Here is a 20,299-nt window from a genome sequence, read left to right as displayed (position 1 = left end):
GTTATGGACTCTATTATGGGCTACCTGTTTTCGTTTGAAGGAAGCCGGAGAAGCGAGGGAAAATTAAGATATAGGAGTTCAATGACCAGTAATTGGCTCGGATTTCTTTTCAGGCACTAAAAAAGGCAGATCCATTATCACAGTTGCTTTTGTAACATTCCAGCACACTGATACAGATCAGAAAATTGCTATGCGCACACACAAATCCCAGTAAAAATGATAAGAAATGGAGCTGTTTGGAGATAACAGTAAGTAAGGTTGGATTGATAAGAAAGGCACATAAAGCTCAAAGGCATCTTTAGCTCACTGCTCCACTAAGCATTTAATTGCTTTCGCCAACTCTTTCTCTTTCTCCCTCTCTATAAATGCTAGTGATTTATACTGAATATAGTTAGCTTTTAGGTTAGGACAGTTAGCAGATAGGTAGAAAATTTGTTCCTGGGGTTATAAGATATTCTGAAATCAATTTCACACATCTTTTCTCTGTGAGTTGGTCTACAGTATACGTCTGACTTGTGGTTGCTGCGTGTGTAGACATTAAGGGGCTTGATCAGGTTGTGGAATCATGGAGTTATAGAGTTGGAAGGGACTCCAAGGGTCATCTAGTCCAAGCCCTGCAATGCTGGAATCTCAGCTAAAGGTCTCACAAAAGATATGCCTCTCAATGGCTAAAGGTAAAGGTAAAGGTAAAGGGACCCCTGACGGATAAGTCCAGTCATGGCCGACTCTGGGGTTGCAGCACTCATCTTGCTTTACTGGCTGAGGGAGCCGGCGTACAGCTTCCGGGTCATGTGGCCAGCATGACTGGTGAACCAGAGCAGCGCACGGAAATGCCATTTACCTTCCCACCAGAGTGGTACCTATTTATCTACTTGCACTTTGAGGTGCTTTCGAAATGCTAGGTTGGCAGGAGCAGGGACCGAGCAACAGGAGCTCACCCCGTCGCGGGGATTCGAACCACCGACTTTCCGATTGGCAATCCTTAAGCTCAGTGGTTTAGACCACAGTGCCACCCGTGTCATGGCTACTAGCCATGAAAAGGATGTTCTACCTCCACTGCTAGAGACAACCGGCCTCTGAATACCCCATGGAGGCTGTCCAAAGTCACTCTGCCTCTGGCCAGCCCTCATCTACCCGGCCTTGCAGAACTTGGCAGGGAGGAGGAGAGGGCAAAACTAGAGTTAGCTGGCTCTGCTTGCCCTAGGCTCTGGCGCCACCTTCTGTTGGGGTCCCAGCTTCCTGCCTACCAGTCCCAGAGGGCACCAGCCACCACTGTGAGCTCCAGTTGCTGGGAATTGCAAGCGGGGAGAAAGTGAGTCTGTTGCGCTCAGGTTCTTCGTTGTGTTCCAGAGGCTGCTGGGCTGGATGGGCCTCTGGACTGATCCTGCAGCCAGGCTCCTCCTGTGTTCCTCAGCTGTGATTGTTGTGTTGGCAGTCTGGATGATGAAGCGAGTGGCTGTGGACTCTTCTGTTTTGTTATTTCTATCTGTAAGAAAAATAACTGCCCTTTTATCTCTTCCTTCTCAGCACTCTGAAAGCTTCATTTGAAATCCTAAAGCAACGTAAGTATAGTAGGAAGCTCCTCTTGCTGCCCTTTTCCACTTGGAGAGTAATTTGTGGAAGGGCAGAACATCTAAGGTTACTCAGGGGAAGAGGCCAGCCAGGCTGCAGATTAACAGAGCAGGTTTTACACGTCTCCCACCAGTAAGAAGTTTACTTTCACTGCAGATGGGTGTTTTTATCCCTTTAAGTGCAGCATTAGAGTGTGTTAACTGTTTTTATTGCAGCTCATATGCTAATAGATTGTTATGAGTTTGTGGGGGGTCAGTCTGGATGGGGCCCTGGGGGCCCTCCCAAACCTGGGATCCTGTATCTGAGAAAGCAGCAGCTTGCCAAACCAGTTCCTTTGTTAAGGTGATGACTTGGGCTGGTTAAAGTCCACAATTTAGCATACCCTGAGAAGTCGCGCTGTGTCTTTCCCCCAGGCCCCTACCTTGGCTGGTAGGTAGAAGAACAATGGACATAATTGTGGGTGGGGACACAGAGAGGCATGTCTTGCTTTATGCTGAACCTGTGCTGGACTTTGGGGCTCCCCTGGAACCCTAATGAGGAAGTAAGATTTTTCAGGGTGTTAACGCTGCAAGTCCCTCCATCCTATGCCCAGGTGGTATATGTGTTTAAACAAAACCATATAGCCTAAAGACGCTGCAGTGTCCCTTGACCCTCTTTCTAAGGAATCTGAACCCTGAAAAAGAGCTTGGAATCCCCAAATAAATGCGGAAAATTATTGGCTTGGCAACTAAAAAGAGACAGAAGGAGAGTACAATAATTAATATTGTGGAATCCCTGGAGTCTCTGACCACTTGAAGTGTAACACACATTACAGTTCTCTCAGCAGTGAGAAGCTCCGGGGGCTAAGCACTTTCCTAGGCTTGGTTTCTCCTGAAGGAAACTTGTGGGAGGGTCCCTGGTGTGCTTAGTTACAAATACTTGTGCTTCAAGCTGACCTGTTTACTGAACAGCCATCCTGATTCATTTGCAGGGTGATAGGAGGGTGATGCCAACTTTTTAATGAGCATTCACCCTGATTTGTCTGTGGGGAGGTTAGAAAGCGCTGTTGAAGGAAATATTATTTCACCCTTTCCTGTATTTCCTCATCACTTTTGTTACTGCAAAAAACTGAATCTGTTTTGGGGAAGTGGGTTTGTTGCGCAAGACCTCTCAATCCGCACTAATTGCCCAACCTGAATTTTCCAAGATGTGATAGTGGCAGGTTGAAAGTGCCCCACCAGGCACTAGTTTTGAAGTGTGTTTGTGCAGCTTGCTTATTTTACTTTACTCACTGGGAATAAAGGATGCTGTCAGTTTGTACGCAAAGACCAGCAATGCTGAGCAGACACACCAACAGTGAACATCCTCATGCTGGCTAAGGATACTTTCACTGTGACTGTGAAGGAAAGGTCACCTGCAAAGGTGGGGTTGCTCAGCTCCTGTGTAGAAGATTCATCCGGACAAACTCTGCATTCTGATTTTCTGCAGAAATTGAAAGTATTGGGAACTCTCACATCCAGCTGGCCATAATGATGAAGGAGGAACTGAAGGGCCTGGAAGAATTCAGAGAAAGGCAGAAGGAGCAGAGGAAAAAGGTGAGGCATAAAATAATGGTCACCCCAGGAGGAGTGAACAGTTGGGTCCCCAACTAGATAGCAAAGGCACAGAGCAGCAGCAAAGACATTTATGTATTATATTATTGATTATGAAGATGTTTATATCACCATCATTAATAATGAAAATGAATATTAATTACTGTATAAATAATATGAATGGTGATGATAATGACCATAACCCAATTAAAGAAGGTTAGTTGATTAACTATGCATTTCAGTTGATTAAGTCTGCATCAAGTGGGAAAAGAACAATAGTTCTAAAGAGAGAGAGAATTTTTCTTTGTTTTCAGAGGATGCATCCAGGCATCACAGGCAGACATGGCCTTTAAAGAAGCCTTCCCCGTTCCCTTCTCTCCAGAGCAGAAACTGGAGTCAACTGTGGAGCAAGAGAGTTAGCAGCAGTCTGTTTGATGTACCCAGGCCCAGCTGGGTACGGTGGCCTTATTTCCTCCAAGCAAAAGAGACAGGGACACTTTTCTTGCCCAGCCAGCATGGCCAGTGGCTGCGCCTCCCCGCTGTCCCCGGAGCTTGCGGGGCTGGCGGCGGGGAGAAGCACGCGTCTCCCTGCCGTCAGCCTCCAAACCACATTGGGAGACCGCAGGATGGCGGCGTTCCGCCTCCCCGCTGTCCCCCGACCTTGTGGGGCTGGTGCTGCGGCTCTCCTGAAGCCTGGAGAGCGAGAGGGGTTGCTGCGCACCGACCCCTCTCGCTCTCCAGGCTTCAGCGAAAGCCTGCATTTGCCCCATAGGACACACACACATTTCCCCTTCATTTTTGGAGGGGGAAAAGTGCGTCCTATAGGGCGAAAAATACGGTAACTTTAAAATATATGTGAGACTTAAGGGACAGGTGCATAATTGAGAGGGGCAAATGCACTGGAAATCTCATTTGTTCCTCTTGCTCATCTATTTTATACACACCTGTGTATTATTTAAAAGGCTAAATCAGCCCAGGCAATGTAGAAATATACTTTTTAAACAAAACAAGAACCCTGCAGGGCCTGATGCACCTAAAATTGTTGCAGCTCAATCCCAGTGAAATCAGTTTGTCTCTTGTGCTTTCAGTCAGACTGAGAGCCAAACTTCACATGACAGGCACTGCTGTGATTCTTGGAAGGGCAGATCCACCCCATACATTTGAAGACGTTCAGCGTTTACATTTAAAGCATGTGACTTCATCCAAAGAATCCTGGGAACTGTAGTTTAAGGATGCTGGGAATTGTAGCTCTTTCTTCCAAATGAAAAAAGCTGAAGGAGGCTGTAATCAGAAGTAGAGAAAACAGGCAGAACAACTTGGTCTTCCCCCTTCCTGTTTCCCTTTGGTTGCTTACATTCCTCTCTAAGCTGCTTTTCTCATTCAGAAGGAAGAGATCTGGTGGGGAAATTTGGGGGGAACTACAGGGAGGGAAATGGTTAAACAATCCCCTCTCCCAACACTCCGTGCCTTCCAATTCCAGCTTTCCTTGGCTATTTTTCATTTTAAAAGAAAACTTTAGGGAGAAGAAAGAAAGAAAGAAAGAAAGAAAGAAAGAAAGAAAGAAAGAAAGAAAGAAAGAAACTGTCCATCGTGTGCACTTTGACCTTCCATGAAGCCTAACTTGCATCAGATATTGAGGGGCTTCTTTTCAAAGACGTGAATTCTGACCCAGGTCCCTCCAGGCTGCAGATCAGAGTACGAAGGGACTTAACTTCGCCCAATAACTTAGGGACAACATCCCTGTAAATGGTTCTCTGATGTTTGAGAGACATTAATATATTGGATGTGATTGACAGACAGGCTGTATCCTAACTCTCCGCTTTTCCTGAATGGAGGTGATAAGTGCCGCTGGGTTCAACTGTGGAGAAGGGCTTTCTGAGGATGTTGCCCTATTGGCTCTACTGACAAACAGACAGCCAGAGCACAGGGAGAAGCGCTGTGTCAGTCAGATCCCCAAAGGGAGACCAGACACCTTCAAGGCTTCCTTCCAAATGTTTACTTTTTATGCTTTGGTTTTTTACTTGTTTGGTGGTGGGTTGGGCGCTGCCTGCTTTTCTTGCCTGTGTTCTGCTTTGAGGTGTGCACAGGGGTTTTGTCTGTTTGAGGTGGTGTTCCAAGGTTCACCAGTTGTCTGGAATTGTGTGAATGCTGCAAGATTGTATCTGATGTGTCTGTAACTTGCACTATTTCAGCTCTGCGCGGTTGACGGCAGGCTTGTTGAAATCACACAAATTTAATCTAAGCAAGGCGGAGAGCTTAAAATTGGGTTGCCCAGTTTCAAAAAGGGAAAATCCAAAGGTTTTTTTTTATGGGAGGGGGCAGACAAAGTTGTTAAGCTATTTTTAAGGAAATTTGTCAAAATATAGACCTCCAACATGGGTTGCATACGTCTGGATTTTCCCGGACATTTCAGCAATTTCTGCCCCAAATCCCAGTTCTATCCAGGAAATTCCAGATGTAGTGCAGCCCCAGTTTAAAAGCTCTTTTGCTGGGGGACAAGAGTTGTAAATCTTCTGTGTTTCCTGCAGTATGAAAGTACAATGGAGCGAGTGCACAAGAACAAGCTCTCAATGTACAAGAAGACCATGGAGGTAAGAAATGAGCTTAAAGAGCACACGTATTTCACCACAACCTAAATAATGGCTTTAATCAGGCTGAGGATCGGGCCCCTTACCATGGAGCTCACCTAGGCATGAGTGACTGAAGTCCCTTCTGGCCGGTGGGTCTCCTCTGAGGAAGAGAGTTGCCCTCCAAACATGGGATTATGGGATTCCCAGAGGCACTTGGTTGGCCACCATGGGAAAGAGGCCCTTGGCAGTGGCAGACTTTAAAATTCCAGTGGTGCCCTGAGTGAGCCCAAAATTTGGCAACCCTGCCTCCCTCCTTCCATTATAGCTGCGGTGCCCTGTGCAGAGACACCGGCCACCCTGTCCAGAATCCACCTTTGACCTTGGTATGATCCATTGAGGTGCATAGATTTTTAGGATGCTACTCAGAGTAGACCCATTGAAGTTAACTAACTTAGGTTCTTCTCTGAGTAGCACTTGGGCCACATTCACCCTATGCATTCAAAGCACTATTATACCCCTTTAAAGAGGTCTAGCTCCTTGCAAAGAATTCTGGGAGCTGTAGTTTGTTCAGTGTGCTGAAGAGGGATTGACTGTTAGACTGCACTGTGAGGGCACTAGGGGTCTCCCTACAACTCTTAGCTCTTATAACAAACTACACTTCTCATAATCCTTTCGGGGGAAGCCGGGGGCACAGGAAGGGGTGTGTGGCGGGGGCGGACACCCCTGGGTGTTTTCACTGAGGGGGGTGACATTTGGCAGTCACGGGCAGGCGGTGCACCGAATGTCTGCCATTGGCGACTTGCTCCGCCCCCGGCCACTGGGCGCACCCCAGTGGCTACCCTGCGCCTGGGAGGGCACCCTTTGCGCCCCACCCCCCTCAGGAGTGCACCCGCCCTGGGCAGCGCGGGCATATGCTCCGCCGCTGGGGAAGCCATGACTCTAAAGCGATATCACAGTGAATCCTACATTCGTAGGGATTCCCAAAGGTCATCTAGTCCAACCCCCGCAATGCAGGCTTTAAATGCAATGCATTTTAATGTCACTAGGAATTAATGAGCCCAAGTTCGTCAGTGAGTCCATTCCGAGTAGGACTAGCCTAGGACACTATCCTAAGAAGGGCCTTCAGCTTCTGGGGATTCCCTGCTGTCGTGCCGCCAGCTCCCTCCCTCCCTCCCTCCCTCTCCTCCAATCTCATTTAAAGGTAAAGGTAAAGGTACCCCTGCCCATACGGGCCAGTCGTGTCCGACTCTAGGGTTGTGCGCCCATCTCACTCTAGAGGCCGGGGGCCAGCGCTGTCCGGAGACACTTCCGGGTCACGTGGCCAGCGTGACGAAGCTGCTCTGGCGAGCCGGCCCCAGCGCCGCACACGGAAACGCCGTTTACCTTCCCTCTATAAAGCAGTACCTATTTATCTACTTGCACTTGGGGTGCTTTTGAACTGCTAGGTGGGCAGGAGCTGGGACTGAACGACAGGAGCTCAGCCCGCCGCAGGGATTCGAACTGCCGACCATGCGATCGGCAAGTCCTAGGCGCTGAGGTTTTACCCACAGCGCCACCCACGTCCCACCCAATCTCATTTACTTATTTTTTATTCATTTTATTTATTAAATTTATACTGCCCTATACCCATTGATCTCAAGGTGGTTCACAACACATCGACGGTATTTATATCTTTGCCTGCAGTCAAAGAAGTCTTATGAGCAGAAGTGCAAAGACACCGATGAGGCTGAACAGACCTTGGAGAGGATAAGTGCCGTGGGCAACCCAAAGCAAACAGAAAAGGTATCCTAGAATCTCAGTGGTCTTTCCGGGAGCAGCTGGGCGTTGGGCCTCCAGCAAACGCCTGCTTTTCGCTGTGGTGGTCTCCCTAGTTCCGTGGTTCCTGGGTTGTCCCATTTGACTCAGCTGATGAAATATTCCTACACAGTGGGAAAACTAGGGTGTCATTTCTCCCTTAGCTAGAGGTGGAGGAGAAATTTGGGTTGGCCTGTATTTTAATGCAAACTGAAACACAGCTATCCTTCAAAATTCACAGTTCCCAAGGATTGCTTTGTTAGAAACTTGTGTGCGTGGTCAACAGGAAAATGACCCATTTGTATTTATCTGGTACCCTTTTATTGAATTCTCTAACACAAAAAGAATAATAAGTCTGTTCCTGTTCAGTGCAGATTGGGTTGGCTATTTTAGTCAGTTGGCTTGTATGCTAAAGATGGTATATTTATTCCTTGTATGGGCTGGCTTTTGATAGTGTTGTATATTGTGCTAATGGGAAGAATTTTGGTAACTACTGAGGGTAGCTGGGTGGGGTTTGGAGGTGATTTGAGCTGTAACTCTGATATATGTACTCTGTATATGTTGTATATTGTTATAGATTTGGGGGGAAGCCTCCAAACCCTAGAAATTAATAAATGGCAGGATTTGGATTATTTGGGATGTGAAGGGAGAAATGTCAGCTGCAGAGGAATTCCTGGGCCAGCCTTGGCCAAATGGGCAGGGATGTCCAGCAACCTCGATGGAGGGTCAGTGGCTGGGAGCCGGGGGGGGGGGGCGCTCTGCTCTGGCTCCACAGTTGGAGGCAGCAATGCTTCTGAATACTAGTTTCTGGAAACCGCAGGTGGAGAGCGGATGGCTCTTGTGCTTGAGTCCTGCTTGTGGGTTTTCCATCTAGGTATTTGGTTGGACATTGTGAGAACAGGACTAGAGAGGCCATTTTGGCTCTTCTTGTGTTGGCAAGGGTATCCAGTATTTACAATAATTAGCATCCCTTCTCTTTCTTCTGCAGAGCCATGACAGTCTTCTCTTTTTATATTTCAGAGTCAGACCAAAGCAAGGCAGTGCAAAGAGGCAGCAAATGAAGCAGGTACTGTCCAGAAAACCTACAGTAGGTCCCATGTGCCCCACACTGCTGGGGCAGGCACAGGTCCTGGCAAGCCAGCCATCCAGGAGGGCCTTCCTGTTCTTTTAAGTCCTGGGTATTTTGTCCTGGAGGATTCCTAATCATGGGATGGGGCTACACAAAGAGAGACTTGTACCTCATTGGTGAACACCTCTCATTTGTTTTTCTGCTGCTGCAGAAAGAGTGTACAAGCAGAACATAGAATTACTGGATCAGGCCCGGACTGCCTGGGAGCAGGAGCATATCAGCACTTGCGAGGTGAGAGGTTTGCATTTGGAAAGCACTTTGTATCCACGGCTCAATATGAGCTGCAGCTTTCGTGGTCCACTGACGCCTATGCATTCTCCGTGTTGACATGTGGGACTTCTGCATGCCATGTTGGAATGGGGTCAGGTCCAGGTTTTGCAAAGCCCTTCCGTGAGTCTGCACCACCTTGCTGCAGCAGGTCCCGGGGGCCCCTAGGTGTGGCTCCCCTCCTGTGTGTGGCCCCTTGCCAAATGCCCAAGCTGCCACCTTTGGACGGCGGCCCTGACGCAGAACACCATGGAGCCAACGGAACCCCCTTTGTCCTTCATGGATACAGGCCTTCCAGCTCCAGGAATGCGACCGAATCACCATTCTCCGGAATTCCCTGTGGGTCCATTGCAACCAGCTCTCCATGCAGTGCGTGAAGGACGATGAGGTAAGGGAAATGCATGCCAGCGGTGGTGTAGTGGTTAGAATGCCAGCCTAGGACCTGGGAGGCCAGGGTTGGAATCCTGCCCCCCTTTGCCATGAAGCTCTCCCCTGGAAGCTCTCCACTTGGGCCAGCTCTCAGCTTGACCTACCTTACTGGGTTGTTGCTGTGAGGATCCAGTGGTGGGCGAGGAGGGCTATCTACCACCACCTTGAGCTCCCTGGAGGGAAGAAGGTGGGATAGAAAGGAAATAAATAAAACTGAGGCTAAAGTGGAAGGGAATCCCAGAAACTCAGAAGAGATCCAAGGGATTCCTAGTAACCATTAAACAACAAAATGGCCCAGAGCATTGAGGAAGAGCGCAACACTTTCAACCGCAACTTAACTCCTAAAAAACATGTTTTTGTTCTATTTATTTATGAAGCATCTGAAGGTGCTCAGTAGCCTCATCAGAATTAAGGCTGCAACAGGCTCTGCCCACAGTCTTAGAATCTTAGCCTCAGAAAAACCCATTTTCAAGGAAGGAACTAAGATGACTGGTGTCAAAAGAAGCAAAAGTTTTTGGTTCATAAAATGTGCTGATCAGGAGCCAACCCATGTCTTCCCTTTCTTGCTCTCCCAGCTGTATGAAGAGGTCCGCGTGAGCCTGGAGAACTGCAACATAGACTCGGATATGAATCACTTCGTTCAGAATAAGATGACTGGGATGGAGCCACCAGGTAACCCAGCTGAGGGAACTTTTTTATTTAGCGTTTTTGGTTGTCTGATTGTCACCTCTGAACTCCAGAAAGGAGGGGTGGGAATAAGGGCGACTGGAGGGCCCTTCCCAGGCAGCTAGTCCAGCCCCCGGCTGCTGCAGCTGCTGCTGCTGCAGGAGACTTTCTGCAGCAGCAGCATTGCTTGTAGGTGGCGACCATCCAGCCTCTGTTTATAAGCAGCGTTCAAAATTCACCAGGCACCCGTTGCACCTGGCTCTCATCCCCTTGCGACCAAATGAAGATGCCCGGGGCCTCCCTGGGGTCCTTGGATCTAGACTGCTTTCACACACCAGTACCACAACCTGTAAAATTATATCCATTATATTTTATCCACACGATCGGAATGAATTTCAGAAACCAAAAAGTTGTATTCTGGGGGGTGGGGGTGGCAACTAGGCATTCCGTTTTGGCAACTGTAACCTTGGTTTAAGGAGCCATTTGACACCAAGCTTATAGATCTGAATTTCTAACACTGCTGATGAGCTTCTAAGAAAGGAGAGTCCACCATCTTTCCTGAGCAGCCTGTTCCACTCTTGAATGGCCCACACTGCCAGGAAGTTCACATACTTAGCTGAGATCCCTTTTTGTGGAATTTGAATGTGTTTTGTTTGGATTCCACGTTCTGCTGCAGCAGGAATGGGGAACTTCCTATCTGGCCCTTGGGGCTTTTCCGAGCCCCCCCCGACCCCCCTTGTGCCCTCTTCAAAGGGGAATGTCCAGAAGATCTTTTGCTTCCCATTCCACTCCCAAGCCATCACCAGTAGCATTCCCCTGCCAGACCATTAGAAACGTGCCATTCTTAAAATATTGTGAAAGGTTTTAAATGTGAGCTTCAGAGGAGAGAATGACCATGCGGTAGTGGGGGGGGGGGGAATGGTACAACGATGCTGAGCTGGTTTTTCCCATGCCTTCCACCCCTTCTCCAATGCAGCTGCCATTGGCTACGAAAACTACTACGACCGAGTCCTGACGGCTAAAACCTGCAGCAGCCCCGTCCCAACATGTGGAATGATGAAGAGGTAACACAGGCCCATTGGGCAACTTGAATATGGGGGACTCTCCCAAGAGACTTTGGGGAAGCTTTCTCTGCACAGGTGCAGAGCCATGTGTTTTTTTGGGGGGTGTTTTGGGGAATATGCAGTCACCAGGCTCCCCTCTGTGAGTTAGGACATCTCTGCTATCTTTAAAAAATAAAATAAAATTGAATAACAAAATAATCGACACACAGAGCTTTTGTTAAAGTCAAAATAAAAATAAAAAGTCAGGAGGGAATAAAACAGATATGATTATTATATTATTAAAATTGGGTACGAAAACACAGCAATTTAATAGACAGAGAAGCTGCCAAATAAAATCATATTGTAAATCACCTTGAGGTCCTTCTGCAATCAAAGAGTCTATAAATTTTATTAAATAAATAAGAAAGGGAAGGAGTTGGGAAGGAGTTTGCCACCCACGCGACTGCGTTGCCATATATGTAATAAATAACCTCAAGACAGACTTGAGACCAGAGGGATCAGCATCCCCCCCCCCCCCGGGCTGCAGGGAAAGTTGCAGCTCAGTTCCTCTGAAATACCAATGAACACAACTCTCTTGAACCAGTGATCTCGGGTGTCGCATGAACTGTCTCTCCAGGCCTGAGCAATGACACTGTGCCATCTTGATGGCTGGCAATGGGCTTTCCTTCCGACTCTGGGCCCAATCCACCTAGCAGGAAAGGGCAAGGGGACTGACTTTTGCCACTGCTTGCACACTTGGAGGTCAGGTGTCCAGGCAGCAAGGGTGAGGCGGGGGCAAGAGTTAGCCTGTGGGATTCATTGCCCCTTCAAGCACTGCATTCTGGCTTCGAGAAGCGTTGATGTATTTCATGGAGGATGGGGCTGCCCATTGATACTAACCAGGACGGCAACATGAAACCACCATGATCAGGGGCAGTCTACCCCTGCACAGCAGTTGCAGCAGGAGAGGCCTGTTGCCCTTTTGTCCTGCTTCCCAGAGGCACCTGGTGAAGCAGGCAGGCCTTGGGTCTGATCTAGCAGGGCTCCTCTCACGTTCCTAAGAGGGGGGCATGGCCAGGCGGCTATGGAAGTCCTCTGTGGGGGCCCTGATGGGGTCTGGGCGCTGGCAGGGGCCCACTGAGGATGACCCTCAACGCTGGCCATGAGCGCAGGAGCCATGATAAATAAGAAAGGAGGGGGCTGACAATGCCTCTTGCTCTGAAGCTCATCCTGGGTTCTTATGGCTCCACAGATTCTCTGGATTGCTCCATGGAAACAATCGAAACACCTCCGACAGTATTGTTCCCACAGCTCCACCAGCTGGTATGTTTGTTCAACTGATGTTCTTCTTAGGAAGCGAGCCCACATTTTAAAAGGGCCATTGGCACCTTCTCAGGGTTAAACAAATCCACCCCCTTCACTCTTTTGGGCATTGCTGTGTTAATCTGTTTAAAGGGACTCAAAGCTTGCAACAGATGGGTGTTTTTTCCCATTCCACCAAGAGCACTTGATGGAGAAAGGGGGGCCCAGCAGGGGAAGGGAGGGGCTGCTGTTCGCCTCCCGTCAGGCTCTGCTTGCCTCTGTGTAAGATGAGGGGGGTGGCAGGGGAGAGGGACAGGAACAGTGGCGCCAGGTGATCTGTTTTTGCCCAAGCAATCAAGGCCATCAGCAAAAGCACCTCACAGAGCTCTGTGCAGGCCCCCATCATCAGCTGGTGGCTGGGGCTTGGGCGCTTTGTGCACAGAGCTATGTAGTCCCTGGAAACCAGCTGATTATTGCCCCTGGCAAAACCTGGCGCCCCTTTGGAGCTGTGCCTGCAAAGGCCCTTGGGTCCCCCTGGTGGGATGGTGGGCGTGACTTGGCCAAAACATGCTTGTGGGCCACATGGGGAGGCCTGGTTCACAGGGTGCAGCTATTGCAGCAATGCTGTCAGGACTCTGTCTTGCAAAGGAAGTGGAACCTCAGGTCATACCAGCCCTGGAAGAAGCAGGAGCAGGCAGAAGGAGCCTGGAGAAACAAAGATTACCTGAGTTTGGGTTTGGCACAGAAGAGGCGTTGTGCAAAGCTGCCTGCCTGCCTCCTCCTGCTGCTCAGTGCAGTGTGATGATGACGACGACGATAAACTGTGTATTTAGTTAGTTCATAAGATTCATACACCACTTGAATGTAAAAGAAACCTCTCAAAGTTAACATGCATATTAAGATTACCTCAACTTTCTAAGCATGTGTGGCCTTGTCTAAGCAAGAATATTTTTATCCGGTGCCAAAATGAATGAGTCCAGTGAAGGCGCCAGCTCGATTTCAATAGGCAGGGAGTTCCAAAGATGAGGTGCTGCCACACTTAGGGCCTTCCCTTTCCAGTTGCTGCTGCTCAGGCATCCTTGAAGCCCTCCATGCTCTGAGACCAAAGAGCACCTCCCCCAATATCAGCTGGTGCAAATATTGATATTGATGGAATGCTCTCCTTGCGGATGTGCGTCTCTCTCACCCATGTCTGGAGGAATTTTAAAACACTTCTGTTCACACAGACTTTTGATGGCTGAAATACAGTTATTGGCGACTGTGAAAAAAGTAGCTGTGAGATGCAATTGCTTTTGTTTTACACTTTTTGTATAGTGTTTGTTGCCTTTTAGGAGGATAGAAATCAATGATCTCTAATAGTTATCCACCCCAGAGAATTAATCTGATTTGGTGTTGCTAGTTTGTTCTGTATAATTTTATGATATTTTAATGATTTTATTGTACACTGCCATGGTAGTCTTTTAATGAGCTGGTGGTTAATAAATACTCATAATAAACAATAAAATCCCTTTTAAAAAATGATCCCATTCTTTGAGGTTTCAAAACAGCACCGGTACTTGAAAACAATTGCTGAGGCCAAAATATTTTCTTTGTGCTATGAATGCATCATGGAATTAATGTGGTTACTAAGGCTAAATCTAGATAGACGGTTTCAATGGCACCTGCTGAGCTGCCACCTTGGAATGCCTCAGTACATTCCTGGGAGTTGCCTGTATAGAGAACAGATTCTCTCCCTTTCTGAGCACTTGCACAGGATCCTTCACCTCTCCAAGCAGTTAACCCCTTTGTTCCCACAGCTGAGAAAGCAGATGGTGTTTATGCAGCAATTCACGTAGCCCAAGAAGAAGAGTTTTCTACATCTGAGGACTACAGAGTCCTCTATGATTACACAGCCCAGGTAAGCATCAAATCCCCCCAGGTGCATAGAGCAGGGGTCCGCAAACTTACTGCACCTCGGGACAGTATCTCCAGCGCTGATCGCGCTACGGGCCAGAGGGCTGGAGGGTGGGGGAGCACGTGCCCATATGCGTGGGCACACGCTATTTCCGGCGCACTTCCGGGTTGGAGGAGCACCGAAAATAGCTTGTCCGCATGCGCAAGCATTATTTCCGGTGCTCCTCCAACCCAGAAGTGGGCCGGATAAATGAGTCCCTCGGGCCTTATCCTTCCCTTAGTTTGGGGACCCCTGGCATAGAATCTGCTTAAACAAAATCAATATCAATCTGAACACAAACTCCAGGAGGTAAATGTGGTTTTATTTTTATTGGCTGATTGATTGAATGAATTGCCTTTAAGTGGAGGCCATGCACAGCTGCCGTGCTCCCTCGCAGGCTGCTTTCGTGATCCCAAAAACAAGGATGAAAATCCTTAAACACAAAGCCACAAAGCAGTTCCAGTTAAACTATCCCAAGAAATGGGAGCTGCAGAGAGAGCTCTTCCCCTGATCTCTCTGCATGCAGTAGTAGTAGTAGTAATTTTATTATTTATACCCTGCTTATCTGGCTGGGTTTCCCCAGCCACTCTGGGTGGCTTACAGCACATAAAAAATTGTAAAACATTAGACATTAACAATTTCCTGATACAGGGTTGCCTTTAGATGCCTTCTAAAAGTCAGATAGCTGTTTATCTCCTTGATATCTGATGGGAGGGCGTTCCACAGGGCGGGTGCCACTACCAAGAAGGCCCTCTGCCTGGTTTCCTGTAACCTCACTTCTCACAGGAGGGAACTGCCAGAAGGCCCTCAGAGCTGGACCTCAGCGTCCGGGCAGAATGTTGGGGGTGGAGACGCTCCTTCAGGTATACTGAACCCAGGGAGTTTAGGGCTTTCAAGGTCAGCACCAACACTTTGAATTGTGCTCGGAAACGTCCTGAGAGCTAGTGTAGGCCTTGAAGAAAAATCAGTGACAGGAGACATCAGCTGAAGCCCAGGAGCACAGCAGAACTACCTCGAGATCCCTAACTCCACACTCCAAGGCAAAGAGCCCGTGGGTAGGATTTCCTGAAGCCCCACTGCTATCAGAGCTGGTTCCTGGGCAAAGTGACAAGCCCCTGGCCTCACAGGGTGGCTGGGAGCAGGGCTGTTGGGTCCTGCTGCTGCTGCTGCTGTTCTCCACAATGCTGCAGATGGTATTCATGTTGGGAAGTTGAATGGCAGCTCCATCATATAATAATAATAATAATAATAATAATAATAATAATAATAATAATAATAATTTATTATTTGTACCCCGCCCATCTGGCTGGGTTTCCCCAGTCACTCTGGGCGGCTTCCATAGAAACCAAAAATACAGTAAAATATCACACGTTAAAAACTTCCCTGAACAGGGCTGCCTTAAGATGTCTTCTGAATGTCAGGTAGTTCTGAATGTCATCAGCTGCTAGAGCTCCAGGTAAAGAAACGCTTTGTGGGCGCCAAAGTCACAAGTCAGCAATGAGCTCCGTCTGGGCGCCTGGTACCCAGAGCAGCTTTGGCTGCTGTGTATGTTCACAATTTGATTTGGGTCATGGTAACCAGGTTATAGAGTTTAGCATACATTAACGAAAAGGAAGGCCATCACCTGATTAAAGAAACGTGTTGATCTATCAACTAAGTTATAATTAATTGGTCAGTCAGTCACTTAATTTTGCTTAAGGTTGTGCTTGTTACTAAAATTAACATTCTGAAAAAGGGGGAAGAGGCTGGAGGGGCTCCTTGGCCCTTTATGGTATGCAGGGCCGGGGGGAGGGCACTTCAAGGCCACAGGCTGATTGTGGCCCTCCAGGTCTCTTTACCTGGCCCTCCAAACTCTTCCCAGGCAACACTCCACTTCCCAGCCACTAGCTCTGCTTCAAACCTGGAATGTTTTTGCCTGGCATGAATGTTTTTGCCTGGCATGAATGTGTCCTTGATATCCGATAACCTCCCTTGCTTGTCTGGCGTGTGTGTGTGTGTGTGTGTGCGCGCAGAAGCCTGTCTAATGTGCAAAGGAAAACTTTAGTCTTGTTACTCCACCCACTTTTGCCTCTGGCTGAGCAAGGTTGCCCACCCATCAGAGCACCTGTAGCAGCACCTGGGTGGGACTGGGCAGCTCCACTCCCAACTATAGGTGTGGGAAAAGCACGGACCAACAGCAGCAAAATGCTGTCTCCACCTGAACAACAAGGGAGTCAGGCAGAAGGGATCTGGCCTAGCCTTCTACCTGGGATGGTGATGGAGAAGCCTGGGACCTTCTAGCTGCTGCTGGAGCAAACCTCTCTTCAGTCCTCCATTTGTTCTCTTTTTCTAGAATGAGGATGAACTGGATATCCAAGCAGGTGATGTCATCTCCATCATCGAAGTAGGCGATGATGGCTGGTGGACTGCAGAACAGAACGGAAAGCAAGGATTTGTGCCTGGGTCTTATCTGGAAAAACTTTGATGAGAGGAGCAACCTGGAGTGTTTGGATTTTCCCTTCTCCAATCCCCCCCCCCTCCAGATATGCCTTTTAATAATCTTTGTGAATGTCATTAAATGAAGAGCTATGGGTCTACACTTAAATTTAACAGATTGCTGCCTAGTGTCCCATGCTGCTAAAAACAAAACAGCACAACTACAAGATACACCCCTATTTTAGCAGGCTTTGGTAACTTGCAGTCTTCCTGCTGTTGCTGAACTGCAACTCTTTGTCATCCCTGACCACTGGTTGGGTGTGATTGGAGTTGGGGGTGGCGCAGGTTAGCAACCCCAGGTTTATGATTTCTAAGATGATGGCCTCATAAGGGATCCACAGAGGACCTCTCTAAAAGACCCTTTTGTTGCAACGCAGCCCAACTGGGCAGCAACGCAGCCATTTCAAGTGCCACTCTGGAGGGATGTCTTGGTGCTGGTGTCATTCCTCTTCTCTCCAGCGGACAGAACCCAAAGCACATAGATCAAACCAGCCCCTTCCTGGCTCTGCAGTTGCCCCCTGGAAATGAAGGTGGGGGAGCTGTCATTGGAGCTGCACTCAGCAATCATTCAAATTCTCAGCTGCCTGGGATCAAAAGCTCCTTTGGAGGGGGATGAATTGCACTTGCAGTTGTTCCACTGGGGTGCCAACACTGGTTTCTGCCGCAGCTTGAGTTTAGGGTACCAACAGCTGAGAATTTGAATACAGTGGTACCTCGGTTTTTGAATGTAATCCATTCTGGAAGACCGTTCAAGTTCTGAAACGTTTGAAAACCGAAAACTCAACAGCTGACAGCTAGGCCTCAGGATCTTGCACTCAGTGGAAGCCGTGTGGCATGTTGAATTTCCGAAGCATCTACTTCCAGGTTTATGGCATTCGAAAACCAAAATGTTAGTCAACGGAGATGTTCGAAAGCCAAGGTACCACTGTACAAGTGGCAAGCAGCAAGTGGAAGGCCTGAGAAATACTCACATAACCTGTTCCAGGGACCCCTCTTGCAATGACACGCCAGACCGTTTCTTTCATTAGATAGAAAGAAACCCATCCTGTAAATTCTTTCAACTTGCAGATTCCTGCAGGTGTCCTAAGGCTACTGACGTACTCATCTCCCAATGGAAGCCAACTATGTATGCGCACCCTGAAGTCTCATACCCTCCACAAATTTGCTCACAGGTTGGATAGACTGAGCAAGGGCCTTTTTGAGCCCCTTCTGAGCCATCCACACCAAACTATGCCAGCGTTTATTTGCCGCCCAATTGCACCACATGCAGGAGCTACACGAGGAGAGAGCGCAGAAACAAGTCACCTGGGAACTCAGTCCAGCTTTGCTCTGGAGGCACAGTTTGCTTGCTTTGGGAAGGAGGCGGGAGAGCATCTCCTGTGCTTTGGGGTTGACTCTAAAGGTATAGAAAGGAAGCAGGTGCCTTTAATAAATGAAAAAGGAAGGAGACAAGAATGGTCTTGTAACCTGACAGGGTTGTGTGAGACGGCAAGTGATGTGAATACTAAGAGTAATTTAATATATGTTTTAAACAAAAAAGTCAATGAATTTTCCGTGTTTCACTGATGAAAGTTATGTTACAAGTAAAACATTAACGATGTTATATTTTTAAAAATGTAGTCTAAAGTATTTAATTGCAGACATATCATTTAACAGCATATCCAAAAGTTTTAAAATAATAAAAAATAGATTGCAATGAGCAGAATGGTGTAATTTTCTGTTAAGCTCTCTTAGCTTGTCATTTTACAGACGGAGAGTTTGGACAAGACATTTGCTGTTCCAAGACCACCTAATACTACTATAGCTGCCTAATTTCCCATTGCTAAGTCACCACACCACTACATCCAATTCATGCAAACCATGTATCATGTGTCTTTCAGCTACATTTATCTCTTGTCCATCCAAAGATAGCTGCACAATGCCAAGTGCTCAAATCAGAGGAACAGAAATGTTAGGAGTAACAGGGGCTTCCTTCTCCCTAACGCCGTCTTCAGATTAACGTGTGGAGCTGCGCCTTAAGAGTGGCAGGCCCCACAGCTCAAACCATAACCCTCTGGCCAGAGAAAACACACTTTTGTGGGGACCTTTAAGCCTAGACAAGTTTATCATGGCATATTCTGTGAACTGCCCTGAGACCCCTGGGTATAGGGCGGTATATAAATTCAATGAATAATAACAATCTTATGAAGTGGCTAATCTTCAAGATGTCACAAGGCTGTTGCTTTTGCTGCAAAAGACTAACATAGCTCCCTCTCTAGTCCCACTAGTCCCAGGGCTAGACAAGTGGTCTTATATTGAATGATGTTCTTCCCCCACATTCCTTGTCCAGATCACTTCATAACTGCTGGCATTGCACAATAGTGGAAGATCACACCTGAAGCACTTTTTGTAGGTATGTTTTGCAGGAAATTCCAATGACTACATTTCTTCCTCTTCCCGCAGAATTCCATTAGCAGGCATTATAGAGAACCTTATTAAAATGTTAAGAGTCAATCTTTCTCCTATTTTCTTCTTCCTCGGGTGAGTCTGCCACTGTCTTCACTTGCAGTTATGGATAAATCTTTTAAGATACATGCACTTCAACTACTGCTCTTTCAATAGAAAAGGACATGAAAATAGGCTTATTTCCTTTGAAATAACATGGGTGTTCATTAGCTGATGAGCTTGGAAAATAAGGCCTGTCACTGGTGCAGCTTAATCCCTACTTCAGTCAAAACAAAAGCGTCTGGTGAAGGTTTCTTTGCAGCTGGACCCAGAGGAAAGCTGGTTCATTTGGCTCCCTTGTCAGGATTTGTAATTTGATTTGACGGATGGTGTACAGGGGAGGTGCTGTATGACAAAAGGCTTGTGCTCAGGGTGACTTCAACCAGTGGCATTCAGGAAGGGGGGATTTGGCTGCAGGGAGCAGACAGAGGCCAGTGGAGGAGCTGCTTGGGAAAGTGGTGATCTTTCACCCTTCTCCCAGCCAGAAGTGGGATCAGACAATGGGGCTGGGAGGTGTGAGAAAAGTGTTGCCTCTGAATGGAAAATGGCAGGTGCCTCAGATCTTGGCACTGCAAGTGACACTAAATGGCCACTGTAGGCTTAGGATATTCAATACTAAGCTGAGCAAGGAGGCGGGGGGGGGGGGCAAAATGTGGGACCCAAGCGGCACTCAAGAAAGGGACTGCCTTTGATCTATACTTGCTCAGAGCTGGCTTCTCCTTGAAACTCATTGCTGTTAGGAGTTCCACATTCCAGATGCTGGGGCGTATTTCTTAATCTATTAATTTGAATGTGTAAACCCACCAATTGCTACAGGCTCAGGGAGGACAGATTAACCCCAAGTGTTTTGAAAAAAAGAAAGAAAAGCAATTAAGTCATCATCAAAAATCCCTTCACATCTTCCAATCTGATAATGTGTGCCAGCAATACCCTGCTGCTGTTTATATACAATCAGTTGCAGGGGAATAAACGGACACAAATCAGACATTAAAAATGTTAACACTCAAAATAGTGGGAGCCTTTCAGTCTTGTTGGACATTCATTAACAGAATTGGAAGTTGCTA

The 20,299-nt window shown here is 47.7% G+C and overlaps 1 protein-coding gene across 2 annotated transcripts in view; it reads left to right on the top strand.

Annotated features, from left to right (window-relative positions):
- The window catches only part of PSTPIP1 (proline-serine-threonine phosphatase interacting protein 1), a 45,566-nt gene extending 25,483 nt beyond the window's left edge, over window positions 1-20,083 (top strand). For both annotated transcript variants that reach the window (XM_081876402.1, XM_081876401.1), the window contains exons 4-15: window positions 1,528-1,562; window positions 3,040-3,146; window positions 5,672-5,734; window positions 7,397-7,495; window positions 8,528-8,573; window positions 8,788-8,867; window positions 9,193-9,291; window positions 9,908-10,004; window positions 10,975-11,062; window positions 12,294-12,364; window positions 14,140-14,240; window positions 16,609-20,083. In XM_081876402.1, coding sequence (XP_081732528.1) covers window positions 1,528-1,562; window positions 3,040-3,146; window positions 5,672-5,734; window positions 7,397-7,495; window positions 8,528-8,573; window positions 8,788-8,867; window positions 9,193-9,291; window positions 9,908-10,004; window positions 10,975-11,062; window positions 12,294-12,364; window positions 14,140-14,240; window positions 16,609-16,740 — 1,018 coding nt within the window. In that variant the 3' untranslated portion in view covers window positions 16,741-20,083. The remainder of the gene's footprint in view (window positions 1-1,527; window positions 1,563-3,039; window positions 3,147-5,671; window positions 5,735-7,396; window positions 7,496-8,527; window positions 8,574-8,787; window positions 8,868-9,192; window positions 9,292-9,907; window positions 10,005-10,974; window positions 11,063-12,293; window positions 12,365-14,139; window positions 14,241-16,608) is intronic.
- Window positions 20,084-20,299: the final 216 nt, after the last annotated feature.

The sequence above is a fragment of the Podarcis erhardii genome, assembly GCF_964252035.2.
Source record: "Podarcis erhardii genome assembly, chromosome: 9".
Lineage (NCBI taxonomy): Eukaryota > Metazoa > Chordata > Lepidosauria > Squamata > Lacertidae > Podarcis > Podarcis erhardii.
Note: the sequence above shows the minus strand (reverse complement) of the source record. Positions and strands in the feature narration are given on the sequence as shown.